At 52.5% G+C, this 13,186-nt stretch overlaps 5 protein-coding genes across 5 annotated transcripts; 4 read left to right on the top strand and 1 right to left on the bottom strand.

Moving 5' to 3' along the window:
* Positions 1–626: 626 nt before the first annotated feature.
* On the top strand, positions 627–3,680 carry srs2 (ATP-dependent DNA helicase srs2; the record flags this gene model as incomplete). The annotated part of the gene is made up of 1 exon (XM_056210890.1): positions 627–3,680. One exon carries the CDS (start codon positions 627–629, stop codon positions 3,678–3,680), a length of 3,054 nt encoding a protein of 1,017 aa, XP_056074363.1.
* A 754-nt stretch (positions 3,681–4,434) lies between these two features.
* N0V89_002081 (uncharacterized protein) lies at positions 4,435–6,739 on the bottom strand (the record flags this gene model as incomplete). Its single annotated transcript, XM_056210891.1, has 6 exons — positions 4,435–4,597; positions 4,678–5,818; positions 5,866–5,977; positions 6,028–6,201; positions 6,284–6,607; positions 6,692–6,739. 6 exons carry the CDS (start codon positions 6,737–6,739, stop codon positions 4,435–4,437), a joined length of 1,962 nt encoding a protein of 653 aa, XP_056074364.1.
* A 365-nt stretch (positions 6,740–7,104) lies between these two features.
* Positions 7,105–7,720, top strand: N0V89_002082 (uncharacterized protein; the record flags this gene model as incomplete). Its single annotated transcript, XM_056210892.1, has 2 exons — positions 7,105–7,326; positions 7,373–7,720. 2 exons carry the CDS (start codon positions 7,105–7,107, stop codon positions 7,718–7,720), a joined length of 570 nt encoding a protein of 189 aa, XP_056074365.1.
* Positions 7,721–8,773: 1,053 nt separating this feature from the next.
* On the top strand, positions 8,774–9,421 carry N0V89_002083 (uncharacterized protein; the record flags this gene model as incomplete). Its single annotated transcript, XM_056210893.1, has 1 exon — positions 8,774–9,421. One exon carries the CDS (start codon positions 8,774–8,776, stop codon positions 9,419–9,421), a length of 648 nt encoding a protein of 215 aa, XP_056074366.1.
* Positions 9,422–10,828: 1,407 nt separating this feature from the next.
* N0V89_002084 (uncharacterized protein) lies at positions 10,829–11,485 on the top strand (the record flags this gene model as incomplete). Its single annotated transcript, XM_056210894.1, has 1 exon — positions 10,829–11,485. One exon carries the CDS (start codon positions 10,829–10,831, stop codon positions 11,483–11,485), a length of 657 nt encoding a protein of 218 aa, XP_056074367.1.
* Positions 11,486–13,186: the final 1,701 nt, after the last annotated feature.

The following is a 13,186-nucleotide window of genomic DNA, read 5'->3' on the forward strand; positions in this document are numbered from 1 at the left end:
ATCGAGCAGTATGGCGAAATTCCATGCCAAGTGGCGCCGGGCTATGTGTTTACATCTTCTCATGCTTTCCGTGGAACTTTAGCATATGGAGGGAGTAGGTTTGATGTGTTGTAGCCTCCTATGGCTGTGAAAAATACAGAGACTCGTGCAAGTTCATATGAGGCTTAGATGGATATTTCGAAGTCGAAATTGATGTTATGACGAGGCAGCCATGTGAAGGAAGACAACTCGCGATAACCAGCAGATGATTACCAACATTTCCTTCATTCACACCCGTTCAAGCAGGTCTCAGTCAGACGCGAAGGAAAGGCCAGACTTAAACCGTATGGGTCGACCGATGGAAGTCATTGTGAGGGTGCGATCTGGATGATCTCCATGTATCATGTGTCATACATAAAGCCAGTTTGAGCAGTACCAAAAAGCTGCTGTTGACTCGAGAAATGACTGGGGCAAAGTCGGTGTACAGAATCGTCTGTCATAGGCCTGCCTTATCGTGCGGTTATCTTCACGTGAGCTCGCGGCGAAGCGTTACCGTTCTGGGCGCGCCTCTCTGCTAGCGCGCCACGCTTCCTTCAACCACCTCGACGCTGTTCACACGAAACAACTTTGCTACGTGAATTGCGGCGATGGACGCGCTGCTGGACGGCCTCAACGATGCGCAGCGGAGCGCCGTCACTAGTCCTGCATCCATCCTGCAGGTACTTGCTCCGCCCGGTTCTGGGAAAACGAAAACGCTCACGGCGCGCGTCGCGTATCTGGTCAATCACGAGCGACTGCAACCATGGAACATAATTGTCTGCACCTTTACCATCAAGGCCGCACGCGAGATGAAAGAGAGGATCTGTGGCTTTGTCGGCGAAGGTACCGAAAAGAAGTTAATTCTGGGCACTTTTCACTCGGTCGCCCGCCGCTTCCTCGTTCGCTACGGCCAGGAGATTGGTATTCCAAAGAACTTTGGCATTGCCGACACTACCGATAGCAAGTCAATCATCAAGCGAATTATCGACACTCGACAGTGCCTTGTACCGCCCGATCAGGCTCGCAGTCGGATTTCTGGGCTCAAGGCACGCAATGTTTCCGCAGGGCAGTTTGCCGCCACCCAGAAGAAGGCAGACGAGCATGAGTTTGCAAATGTCTACTACGAGTACGAAGAGCAATTGAAGTCACAAAACCTCCTGGACTACGATGACCTCCTCGTACGGTGCGTAGAGCTTCTTCAAAGGAAGCCGGAGTGCGTGTCCAGCATACAGGCCGTGCTGATTGACGAATATCAAGACACGAATAATGTGCAATATGAGCTTATGAAACTTCTGGCTCAGGCAAGGGGACGCATCACGATCGTTGGCGACCCAGATCAGAGCATATACAGCTTCCGTGCAGCTGAGATTAAGAACCTACTCCGGATGCGGAAAGATTACCCAGACTCTTGTGTCATCAACCTTGAAATGAATTACCGGTCTTCTGGTTGTATCCTGACCACAGCGATGGCTGTTATCGAACAAGACGAGTCTCGTCCCGAAAAGGCACTTATTGCAACGCATTGTGTGGGTGAGCACCCCACGCTTCGTCACCTAGCCAATGCGCAAGTCGAAGCGTGGTGGCTTGTCGACGAGATCCAACGAACAACAACACTTACTGCAGGGCTGTTGGGCTACAACGATTACGCCATTCTCATTCGCTCAGCCGCGCTATCCTTGTCGATCGAAAGAGCACTCGCCAAAGCAGGCATACCCTATCGCATGGTCGGTGGCTTACGTTTCTTTGATCGGGCAGAGATCAAACTTGTGCTAGATTATCTACGCATCATCAACCAACCGGAGAGCAACGACGTGTTGATGCGGGTCATCAATCGACCATCCCGGAAAATTGGAGAGAGCACCGTCAAAGCCCTTGTTAAAGAAGCAGAAGAGGAAAAGACGTCTTTCTGGACACTCATTCTAGCTATTGCTCAGGGCAGAAGGAAACCACGATCCAAAGTCGCGAAGCCTGCGCAATTCGGGATCGAGACATTCGTGAACCTCATACTGACTTCCCAAAAGAAACTTCGACAAGAAGACTCATGCGATCTCCTGGGTCTGATCGATCATGTCAGCAAAAAGATCAATCTCGAAGCCTATCTGAAGAACACATACAAGGAAGACTGGAAAGAGCGGTGGGCAAATTACGAGGAGCTTGTCTCTCAAGCGACACAAATGGCGACAAGTGTAGTGGATGGTGAAGAAGTCGCCGACGATGCGTTGCCGGTGGTTGAGGGTATCGAACAGCGTCAAGATACGGCTGCTGATATCCTTTCGAAATTTCTTGCGAATGTCACTCTATCGTCCGCTGTGGAGCAGCCAAACGGAGAAGAAGTAAGTCAGGTCACCATCTCCACCATACATGCCGCCAAAGGACTCGAGTGGCCTGTGGTCTTCCTTCCAGCAGTCTACAATGGATCGATACCTCATTCTCGAGCTGAAGACCATGATGAGGAGAGACGTTTGCTTTATGTCGGCATGACCAGAGCTAAGGGCTTGCTATACTTGAGCTGCCCCGTCAAGCTCGCTTCATCGGACGACACTGTCTTGTCGAAATTCGTCGACGACCCTGAAATACAAAAGTTCTTCAGCCGTAGTGGCCCGAGCATTGGGTCCTCCGCCATAAGGGACCTCGCACAGATACTTGGACGAGCTTGCCCGCTTGCTTCAGAGGTCCAGACCGCTCAGAGCTTAGTGGAGCGTATAGAAGATGACAAATATCCATTTACCAGGGATGAAATAGACGGCACGGAGTGCTGGTCCAACTTCCCAAATACAAAAAATGCCTCGTCAGAACCGTGGGCCAAACGACCAAAGAACCAACACTCGACTTTCGAGCAGGGTGGGAATTCGTACGAGAATGTGGAGCAGTGGCATTCTGGAGGAGGCTATAGCATGGGTATTACCAACGTCGGCGGAAACACTGGTTTTACGAGTGCTAGGGATGTGCGAACTCTGCAGCAAGAGGCCGAAAACGCACGAATGCTCGCAAGCGCCAACGCACCTGGCAGATTAGCTTACAGTGAAGTCAATGTGCTGGGCACGTCATCAAAGCCGGTGTTTAAAGAAGTCAACAGGCTTGGTACGAACTCAACACAGTCGAAGAGAAGCAAGCCACGTGCCGCAGGACAGGGCTCCATCACCGGCTTCTTCAAGCGTTCCGCGAGCTCCATGTCCGAGGAACAAGATCCGCCACTTCGCGTCCCAAAACTTCAAGCACTCCCTCGGAACACGCCTACTACATTCTCTCGTCCACTCGCAGATGTCTCAAATAGGCAGCCCCATTCCCATCCTCCACGACCCTACCGCCCCTACCAACCCCCCTCATATCCTAGCCACACCCTTCACACCGCGCCCATGTCCAGCAAACCGAAGAAAGCCCCTTGCGACGAATCTTCGAAATACGTCCTACTCTCAAGCTCCCCACCAAAACCAGACAACGAGCCCATCGTAATCTCATCGGAGGACAAGATCGATCCGGTGAGAAGCGAGCCTTCAACATCGGGCTTCCGGCCGGCATCGACGTTCCACACTACGTCGATGAACCAGCTGCAGAATCAATCTGGGGGCGGCGTGCAGAGGAGGACGCTGGGTGCGAGGAGGAGCATGCAGGGGTGGAGTGTTAAGCATAGTGCGCCACCGCGGCCTAGGCAGTCGCAGTAGGGTAGACTTGCCCAAGTGTACGAAGGTTAATGAGTGGCGTTATGGGAGGTTATCAGTGCGATCACTGAGCAACTCATTTGGCGTGGCCGTTGTGAATGAGTTCAGCCACAGCATCGTAGACATAGGGCGTTAGAACTGTTATTGGGCATAGCACAGCATTTGCATCGGTTAAACGAGACGTTGTCATTGTGGCGTAAGCGCGACAGGAGTTACACACAATATATAGCAGGTACACCAGCATACACGATACACAGTACAAAGCACAGCGCATGTTGAGCGACGATAAATATGCAGTCGTCCAGCAGCAATAATAATTATGCACTCATATCTAATCATGGCTTCGCGTCGGTGCCCACTGTTCACCTTTCCGCCCCCTTGTGCAGCAATAGTATTACAAGAGGCTCCTCCCCAATCCCCTCTTCTAGCCTCTCTAGCACCCCACCATCCTCTCGACCCACACAAGCCTCTTCGAAATACGTGTCCTCGAAACTCTAAGCTGTGCTAGCAGCTCCTCAATCCCCATGTCAAGCCCAACATCACTATTATCACTAAACCCAGACCTACAATCCCTATCCCAAGCCCTTCGCCCAAACGCCACGCCACATGATAAAGTCCTCCTCTTTCTCGGCTCTGAATCCACAAAACGCATCTGCTAAATGACACTGTTACACCGCTTCAAAACTCGGCCGCCGTCTCTTACCCTAGCACCATACATTTGCAAGGCGCGGCCGCCGCCTCTCAACGCAGGGGGCGCCTAGCCCATGTAGTTAGGCTGTTGCTGCTGTTGCTGTCCTGGGCGCGGAAATACGCTCGTCGTAGGCACGGCATCGAGGTTCATGCCGCCGAGGGTGCCCTGGCCTGTGTTCTGCCAACCCTGGCCGGTGGCTTGGTTTACGAAGGCGGACTGACGGAAGGGGCTGTTATAGTCAGTATCATTCAGATGAAAGACGGAGGATAGGTATGGAGGTATGAAACGAAAGGAGGCCGGACTACGTACTTCGTACTCCCAGTAGCATGGACCGTGAGCCCACCCTGTGGCGATGCCGTTCCCTGCACAGGACTCACACCTCTCGCGAAAGGATTCGTCCCTGTGGGTGTCGGTTGGAGAGGTTGTTGCTGTGACTGGGGCGCGAACGGTGAATTTTGTTGTGGCGATTGGATCGAGGGGACTGAGAAGGGTGAGGAGAAGCTGCCTTCATAGGTAGGCGATAATGATGACTGGAAACCCCCAGTGCTGTGCTTCGCAAAGGGATTGGTCGGTGAGCGGCCGAGTGGTGACGAAACACCTGTAGGGTTGCTGAGGAGCTTTGGCTCTGGCTGTGCAGGTGGGAGCATGGAGGCGCGGAAGGGGTTGGTTGACGTTGGTTGTGCTTGTAACGGCTCTGCTATCGTCGACTGCTGTGAGAAATTTGGCATGCCATGTTGTGGAATAGACGACAGGTTATTTTGTGGACTGAACGGCTGTGGCTGTGGTGTGTAGCCGCCAAATCCAGCGCCTGTGAACTGTGTTTGTAGCTGAGGCTGTTGCGGTTGCTGCGGTTGCTGAAGGTTCATTTGCTGCATCCCTTGTTGCATTTGAGCAAATGGGTTCGTCGATTGGCCGTCTGCTTGACCAAAAGGCTGCTGTTGCTGTTGAAAGCCCACAGTTTGCTGTGTTGTTTGCATGTTAGGCTGTTGGAATCCCGTCTGTTGATGAAATTGCTGTGCTTGCGGCTGAGCCATGGTCTGTTGATTATCCTGTATTGAATCGAAGAAATCAATAAGCGGTAGGCTGACCTCTGGTGGTTTTTTTGGTGCTGAAGTTTGAGTTGGTGAAGTTGTCGTTGCAGCGGCAGGTTTCGAATCCGAAAGTAGCTTGCTCGTTCCGTTCGTGGGTTTCCCGCCGGTCTTTTTCGCTTCGCGCTCAGCCAGGTATTGTCTGCGGTTAACTTCGAAATCTTTGTCATTTAGATATTCTTCCAATGCCTGGGTCAGGCTAGTTGGCGCGTGCTTGATTTTTGGAATCTCTAATCGTGTCGAATGCTCATGTAACCGAGCAACGCTCAAATACTGCACCACCAGGTCGGTCTGCTTTACAAAAGTCCGATAGATGTCGAGAGCGCGCTTCGCATCCGGTTTTGAAAGTTCAAAGTAGTGTTCTGCAAGGATCAGGGCAAGTTGCTTAGGGCACTAGAACGCGTCTTACCCAGAACATTGATGGTCCCTTCGTTCATGACATGGAAAAGCACAAGCAAATCCATCGTGAGAAGACGGAAAGCAGTCAATGTAATCTCGTTCTCCGGCTCTTCGTGGAAGGGCTGTGTAACATGTTAGATGCCACTTTTCTGGTTTTGCTGTTCGTCCATACCTCGCATCTTAGCAGAAACTTGATCTGGTCTTGTACACTTTCCGTTTCCCGAAGCAAACCCTTTTCGATATTCAGCCGCTTGAGCCGGCCTTCTCCGGCTCGTACATAGTCCATCTTGGTCGCGCCATATTGTTCGGCCCGACAGAGCAGGTATTCTGCGTAGTTGCGTATGTTCTGCCCTTGTGTTTGTACTGTTCGCAGAACGTCAGCCGTGGCTATTCCCCATATTGTTCGTCCTGCACAATGTTTCCCGCACGGCTCCCCAAATAGCGCCACCACGTCCCGTGTAACAGGACATGTATCCATCTGTGTCACCTGTGTTCCTCTCTGTGCACGTACCCTCAGTGAAATGGTTTATAGCCAGCGTCCGGCGGGGGTTCTTGGATAGAAACTTGAGCGTGACCTCAGGTTCGCCCTCCCGTATCATCAGATGTACAATGATCAAGCTCTTGTAGACGATAGTCCAGGTCGAGTCGCGGAGGCGGTTCGTCAGGGCGCGGAAGATCTCGCCAACGCCTGCTTCGCCGGCGTGGGTAGCAACGAGGATATGCTCGACATACTTTGACTTGGGCGCGGCGAGCTGTCAATTAGGCGCATTAGCATCTGTTGCAGCGGCGGCCAGGGGCAAGGGCAACGCATTGAAGCGGCCGCACGGGGAGCACACCTTGATCTTGGTGCCGCCCTTCACGCTCTTCTCAAAGGAGCTCGCCATCTAATATCTATGCGCTCGGGTCGAAGGAGGGGCTGGTCCACTTGTTTGTTTCCTGGCTGTGTTTCGAAGGTCAGGGTTCAGGTGGATAGCTGTCGCGCTCGCTTCGTATCGCAGGCTCTACGGCAGCATCGCGGGAGGCCGAGGATGCGGTAATAATACGATTATAAGATTCGGGCGCGCTGGCAGACGATGCGCAAGGGGTACAGGTGGGATTGATTGCTTCCGGGCTCTGTCCGGGATGTAGAATGAAGGTGCACGGTGCCGGTCCACGTCTCTGAGAGCTAGGGTGCTAGGGCCGCGATGACGCGGGCCCAACCCCACGTTGAGAACATTCCGAGAAAACACCCACCGCGCACACATCCACCATGTCGGAACCCACGCCCGAGGAGCAGAAGAAGCTCGATGCAGAGGCAAAGGCCAAGGAGGACGCAGAGCAGGCTGCCCTGCCCTACAAATGGACCCAGACTATCAAGGACCTCGATGTCACAATATCCATCGACTCCAAATACAAGGGCCGCGACCTGGACGTGAAGCTCACCCGGACGCACCTGAAGGTCGCGATCAAGGGCCAGGAGCCGATTATTGATGTATGCTTCCGTGGTGAGCTAAACCTACATAGTCTAATACATATAGGGCGACCTCCCCCACGCCATCCACGTCGACGACTCTACATGGACCCTCGAGACGGTCCCTGGCGGCAAGGAAATTGCCGTACACCTCGACAAAGTCAACCAGCTCGAATGGTGGGCCCACGTTGTCACCGCCGCCCCCAAGATCGACACTTCCAAAATCCAACCCGAGAACAGCAACCTGGGTGACCTCGACGGTGAGACGCGGGGCATGGTCGAGAAGATGATGTTCGACCAGCGTCAGAAAGAGATGGGCAAGCCGACAAGCGATGAGCAGAAGAAGCTGGACATCCTGAAGCAGTTCCAGGAGCAGCACCCGGAGATGGACTTTTCGAATGCGAAGATGGGATGAACGCACAACAGATGCGGTGTGGGAGACATGGCATCATGATGAGAGGAAGAAGAGTTACGTCGAGAGACACCAGTATGGATCCGACGTGGCAGTCAGGATAATCTCTCTGGCTGCGCTCGGCAGCACTTGCTGAGAAAAGAACGGTTCGTAGTGGGGCGTCTTTAGGCTGGAAAAAAAGTATATAATGATACACCCTTTCAATGTTCGATTTACGTCTGCTCTGTCTTGCAGATTCCTGATCATTCCTTCTCTGCTAGCGAGAAGCTACTGCAACGTTCCTGCCACGACCCCGACGTTTCTTTCTCGAAGATCTATTCAAGACATCTATGGCAACAAAAGCTCCACCAACGATGCGAGAAGCTCGGATACGACGGAGCTGGAGAAGGTGTAGGCAAGGAAGTTGCATAAGGGACACGAACATTCAGTGAGGGTGGTCTGTATCTCGTGCAACGATCCATTCGCTTGTGTTGCGATGTGGCATCGGATGCTCGTTTCGTGACGAGAGCATGGTGACCAATTGAACGGCCCAGGGATGAGGATAGATTGGGGGTCAAAGCACTGGCTGAAGCAGAAGAAGGGAACATATCTACAAGCTCAAATTAATAGAGTCCAGACATAGCTATGCCTGGGCTGTATGTTGGTGAATCTTATTAGTTCATCTGGTGTTACGGATTTGAACCAGGGCGCTAACCATATCGCCTCTAGTGCTTGCGGCATGCAGGACGATCTACATATTGCTACAGCCGCTGTTCACAGGTCACGATCGCCCTTGTATCCGCGAGAGCATTCGGTCGGAAAGTTCTCTATTAGCCCAGAGGCAAAACCGCTCGATCTTTTGCCTACTGCGCCCTCACGCCCTCTCTCCACTCCTCGACGTCATCAAACAACCCGACATCGCCCATTGTCAACTTCACTCGATTCAAACCATAAATGTTCACAGCCTCAACCCGCAGCCTGCTGAACCGCACACCAACTTTTCTCACTGCAGCAAACTTCCCCCCTACATCTTCCCGGTCAATTTCAGCCCTCACCACACGCCTCAAAAAAGCCACCATGTCCTCCCCTCACCAACCCAAAGTAACTTCCCTGGTGGACCTCCCTTCGAGCGAGGCCAAATGGATCAAACTCCAGAAAGCCATCTATCGCGACGCCCGGGGCAACGAACGTATCTGGGAGATTGCTAGCCGCAAAACGACGTCCAAATCTGGCGTTGACGCCGTAGCAATGGGAAATATCATCTACCACCCATCTAAGCCGCCTTCGACGATCTTGGTAATCCAGTTCCGCCCCCCTCTAAACGCTTTCACCGTCGAATGGCCCGCAGGCCTTATCGACGCCAATGAATCTGCTGAGGAAGCCGCGGTGAGAGAATTGTATGAAGAGACTGGGTATCACGGCAAGGTCGTCTCTACCTCGCCTGCTGTGGCCGCCGATCCTGGGATGACAAATGCAAATATGAAGTTGTGCATGGTGGAGATTCAGTTGAAAGAGGGAGATCCAGAGCCTGAACAACATTTAGATGAGGGGGAGGAGATTCAGAGGGTTAATGTCCCGTTAGCCGAGCTCTATGATCGACTAGAGGAGTTTGCTAAGGAGGGGTATGTGGTTGCGGCCAAGTTGTACCATTGGGCGGCGGGGGTTCAGTATGCAATTGATCATCCGAAGTTGTTTGAGAAGGTGGGTAGTAAGGAGGGGGCCTAAAGCGAGAGGATTAGGGGTCGACAAGACGAATGAGGGTGTGTTTTGTGAAGCCCTTCTCCGAGAAGGCGTTAGGTTAGTGATAACGACACTTAAACGAGAACCCTTGGAGCTTGTGACAGCTAGTGACCCTTGGGTAGTAGATAGAGGGATATTGTACTCTGCAGCCTACAGAGTCATCACGGCCAATACCTGAGTGGAAATGTTGGGAAGCCTTCTTTGGTATGCCAGCATATGGTCAGCCGACAAAACACAAGTCTTTTCGGAGGTCAGGCTTGAAGTACAGGATGTGTTCTCTCAAAATGGAGGAGGGCACCATGTCCAACAGATGTAACCTCCAATGCGCCCTTTGTAGGTGACGCGCGTCCATCCATCTCTGAAACAGATGTCCTTGAAGGCGTAACTTGTCAACGCCACTACTCGCAGCCTGCTCACAGCCTACCAGACGATTTTGTTGATCTCCTCCTTTACAGTTCGTATCTGCTATGTCCGACACACCTGTACGAAGAGATTGCCGTAAAAGGAGACACTGAACGCAAAAGAAGGCAAGCCTGACGACGAAAACGAACAGAGCCACCACCAGTCCAACTTGAACAACCCAGAACCGCAAGACGGCATGTATCCCATTTTCAGGCGACGGACGCATGACTGAGAGCGTCGTCACCATTACGAGCCTTCGAGCCTCGAACGCCTGCGAACACCGGCTTCCAGTCACATCGGCGACATTTCTGCACAGAAAGGCGCACTTGTGCAGGCACCCGCACTATCACCCGCATCAACCTCTGAAAACTCAATCCTTTCGCAAAAAGCTTCATCCAAGCCTTCCCAAGCTCCTTGTATTTCATCGAAAGCGGCCCCCAGGCCGCATTAATCATCACTGCCTGGCCGTGGCGACACGACCTCAGCTGGCCTCACCCCTCCATGCAACCCCACCGGTTGTCGCATCGCTGACCGCCTGACCGAACATCGGGGGCTCTGCAAACATTCTGGCGGACGTCATGTGCCGCATGAAGGCCAAAGCGGTCAGCATCTGTGGCTGGTGTTGAGATTGTGACGCGATGATTGGCGCGAAGAGTGGCTGGTGTGGTGGTTTGACCAATCAGAGGACGAGCGCAACCGGCCGAGCGACGGCTGCGCCTCAGGTTCGCTTTGTGGCTGCAACAACACCGCCGCAGGGCATGACCAAGCGTCGTGACGGTGGGTATGATGAAGGCAAGTGAGACAAAGAAGGCAGGATATAAAACTCCTTACGAGTTGGCGATGTCGTGACCTTACCTCCGCTTGAGCATACCAAGTACAAACCACAACAGCATCGACTATCAACACTCTACAAGAACACCCGTTCGCTTTCGGTTTTCTACCACGATAATCAAATCAGCCAATCACCGCTTCGCACAGCAGCCAACCACAATGGACTCCCTCTACTACCGCAACTCGCGGGTGCGCGAGCGCAGCCCTCTCTTCAACGACAACGAGGACTTTTACTCTTCGCGGCGTCTCGTCCGAACCAACTCCAAGCGCGCACGCGCAGATCTTTACGATGACGACGAGTACGACGACTATCCATACTCCCACAATCAGGCGAAGCCCTCGCGCGCTTTGACGATCCGCCAGCCTTCCCAGCTCGAAAAATACAACGTCTGGTCGCGGCCCTCGTCTTCGTCGCCAAAGCACACATCCTCAAGATACTACAAAGCGTCCGAAGACGAAGACGACGACCGTACCGTGCGCTACAAATACACGACAACGCGGCACTCGCCAGGTGCGCACTCACAATCCCGTTCCGACGAAGAGAACGACCGCGAGCGCGAGTTCCGGCTCAAGGTTAAGGCAACGTTCAGTCGACCCAAGTCGAGCCATTCGTCTGAGCGCAAAGCTATGGCGTGGTCGGGTGACATGTTCCGCCGGAAGGAGAAGTGGGTGGATGAAGACTGGGAGACTAGAGAGCGCTCGAGGAGGGATTCTATCTTTGATGAGGAGCCGATGAAGGAGAAGACCGTGAGGTTTCACCGGGTGAAGAGGACGAGGACAGATGAGTGGAAGCCGTTGAGTGGGTTCAGGCGGTAGTTGGTGAACCTTTCGTTTTCATTCTCGTCTTTTACTTCTTGTTTGTCTTCCTTCTCTCCTAGCTGTTCGGCAAATAGACTGGGACTGGCGTTTGCGGGTTGGACTGGCTGATACTAGACTGACTGACTGACGTCTCACGTTCTGGGTCTGGTTTGGTTTACGGCGCTGGAGACTGTTTTTCTGACTGTTGAAGGACTTTTTGTATTATTATTTATTGGGTTTAGTACCCATATGTAGAGCTTAGGAGATAATGGATCAATTGTGGAGGAATATGTAGCCACTAATTTTCGTGTCTTAAAACTTCCATCCTTGCTCATGACCTGTTGGGGAATGTTTCTATTGGAAGAGTGGGGTCGTCTTGAACTCGTGCAATAGGCTTGGTATGAGATCGCTCGGTCCTACTTCATGTGTGGAAGGCTGAACAAATCCTCGATGATATTGGAGTAAGAATGGGTGGTCGAATAGGAGGAGACTTCGCAGGATAGCTCACTCAATGATGCTGGTTAAGTCGGCTCACTGGATCTCCATGAGTGGAGTAGATCAACATACCCACGTTTAATGCGCCAGCTCTACATATTCTGACTAATAATACTCAATTGCGCTCGCGCACTCACACTTTTCAAGGAAATCCATTTGTGTGTATGTCAGGTTCAATTGTTGGGAAGGGATAAAGGCTGAAACTACCGGAGGCAAGGCTGGCGAAGATCAAATGCTGTTACCATCGCACATTCCGATTCTGTGTGCAGATACACATACGAGCGAAGCAGAAGCCACCAACAACAGCATATGTTTAGAACGAGCTCTGCGAAATGAATGTATCGGTCACATAGGTTTGATAGCGAAGCCAGGCTCTTGACTCGAGGGCGTGTGCGGTTGAACAGGTGCGGGGTACGTACAGGCAACGTTGCGCGCGGTTCAATGAGGAGCGAGGCTTCTCTGAATCATCCTTTGTCAGCTCCTTCCACACATAATGATCGATACAAAGTTTATGAGGTCCACATGCTTTGAAGATATCGTCGAAGGATGCAGAATGCTGCAGAATGCCCCTTGTTTGGTTACCTTTGGTAGAGGGGCCAGGCACCTCAGCTGGCTTAACTTTACGAGTCCATGCAACCAATGAGCGCCCCTGCCCTACCTCCATTGCAGCGTGTTGCATGCATTGAATCCCTTTGTGGCTGATAGGGAGGGATCGTGCTTGCCGCGTGTCCGCCTGGAGAAGGAGGCTCAGCCGTGACTTCTCAAAACTGCTCGACTCAACCTATCGTCCTCCGTCACCGAGTTCTCCTTCACCTTGTCGTAAAAATCCGGCTGATCGTCACGATCTGCGACAGGTACTGCCATAATCTGTTATGGCGTCGTCCCGATCTGCAGTGGGAAGCGAGGCTAAGTCCGTCGAAGTCGAACGACTTGGCCTCAGCCTTCTTCACTCGCCAGTCTCTGACCATACTGCAGGAGACGGACCAACACACAGCGCCAAGTAGGTAGGAAAACCATGAAATCTACGGAACTCCTACTAAACACCTTTATGAAAGCATCATATTCGTTCATGGGCTTCGTGGCCACCCTCGAACGACTTGGGAGTACAAGCCAGCCCGAGCACCCAGTGCGCCGAAGGAAAGGACATCGAAGCAAGAGAAAACGAAACAGAAGCGCGGGTTGTTTTCTGCATTTTCATCTTCTTCACGCCATCAGAAAAAGCCG

The sequence above is a fragment of the Didymosphaeria variabile genome, assembly GCF_027946475.1.
Source record: "Didymosphaeria variabile strain IMI 356815 chromosome Unknown scaffold_2, whole genome shotgun sequence".
In the NCBI taxonomy this organism is placed as follows: Eukaryota; Fungi; Ascomycota; class Dothideomycetes; order Pleosporales; family Didymosphaeriaceae; genus Didymosphaeria; species Didymosphaeria variabile.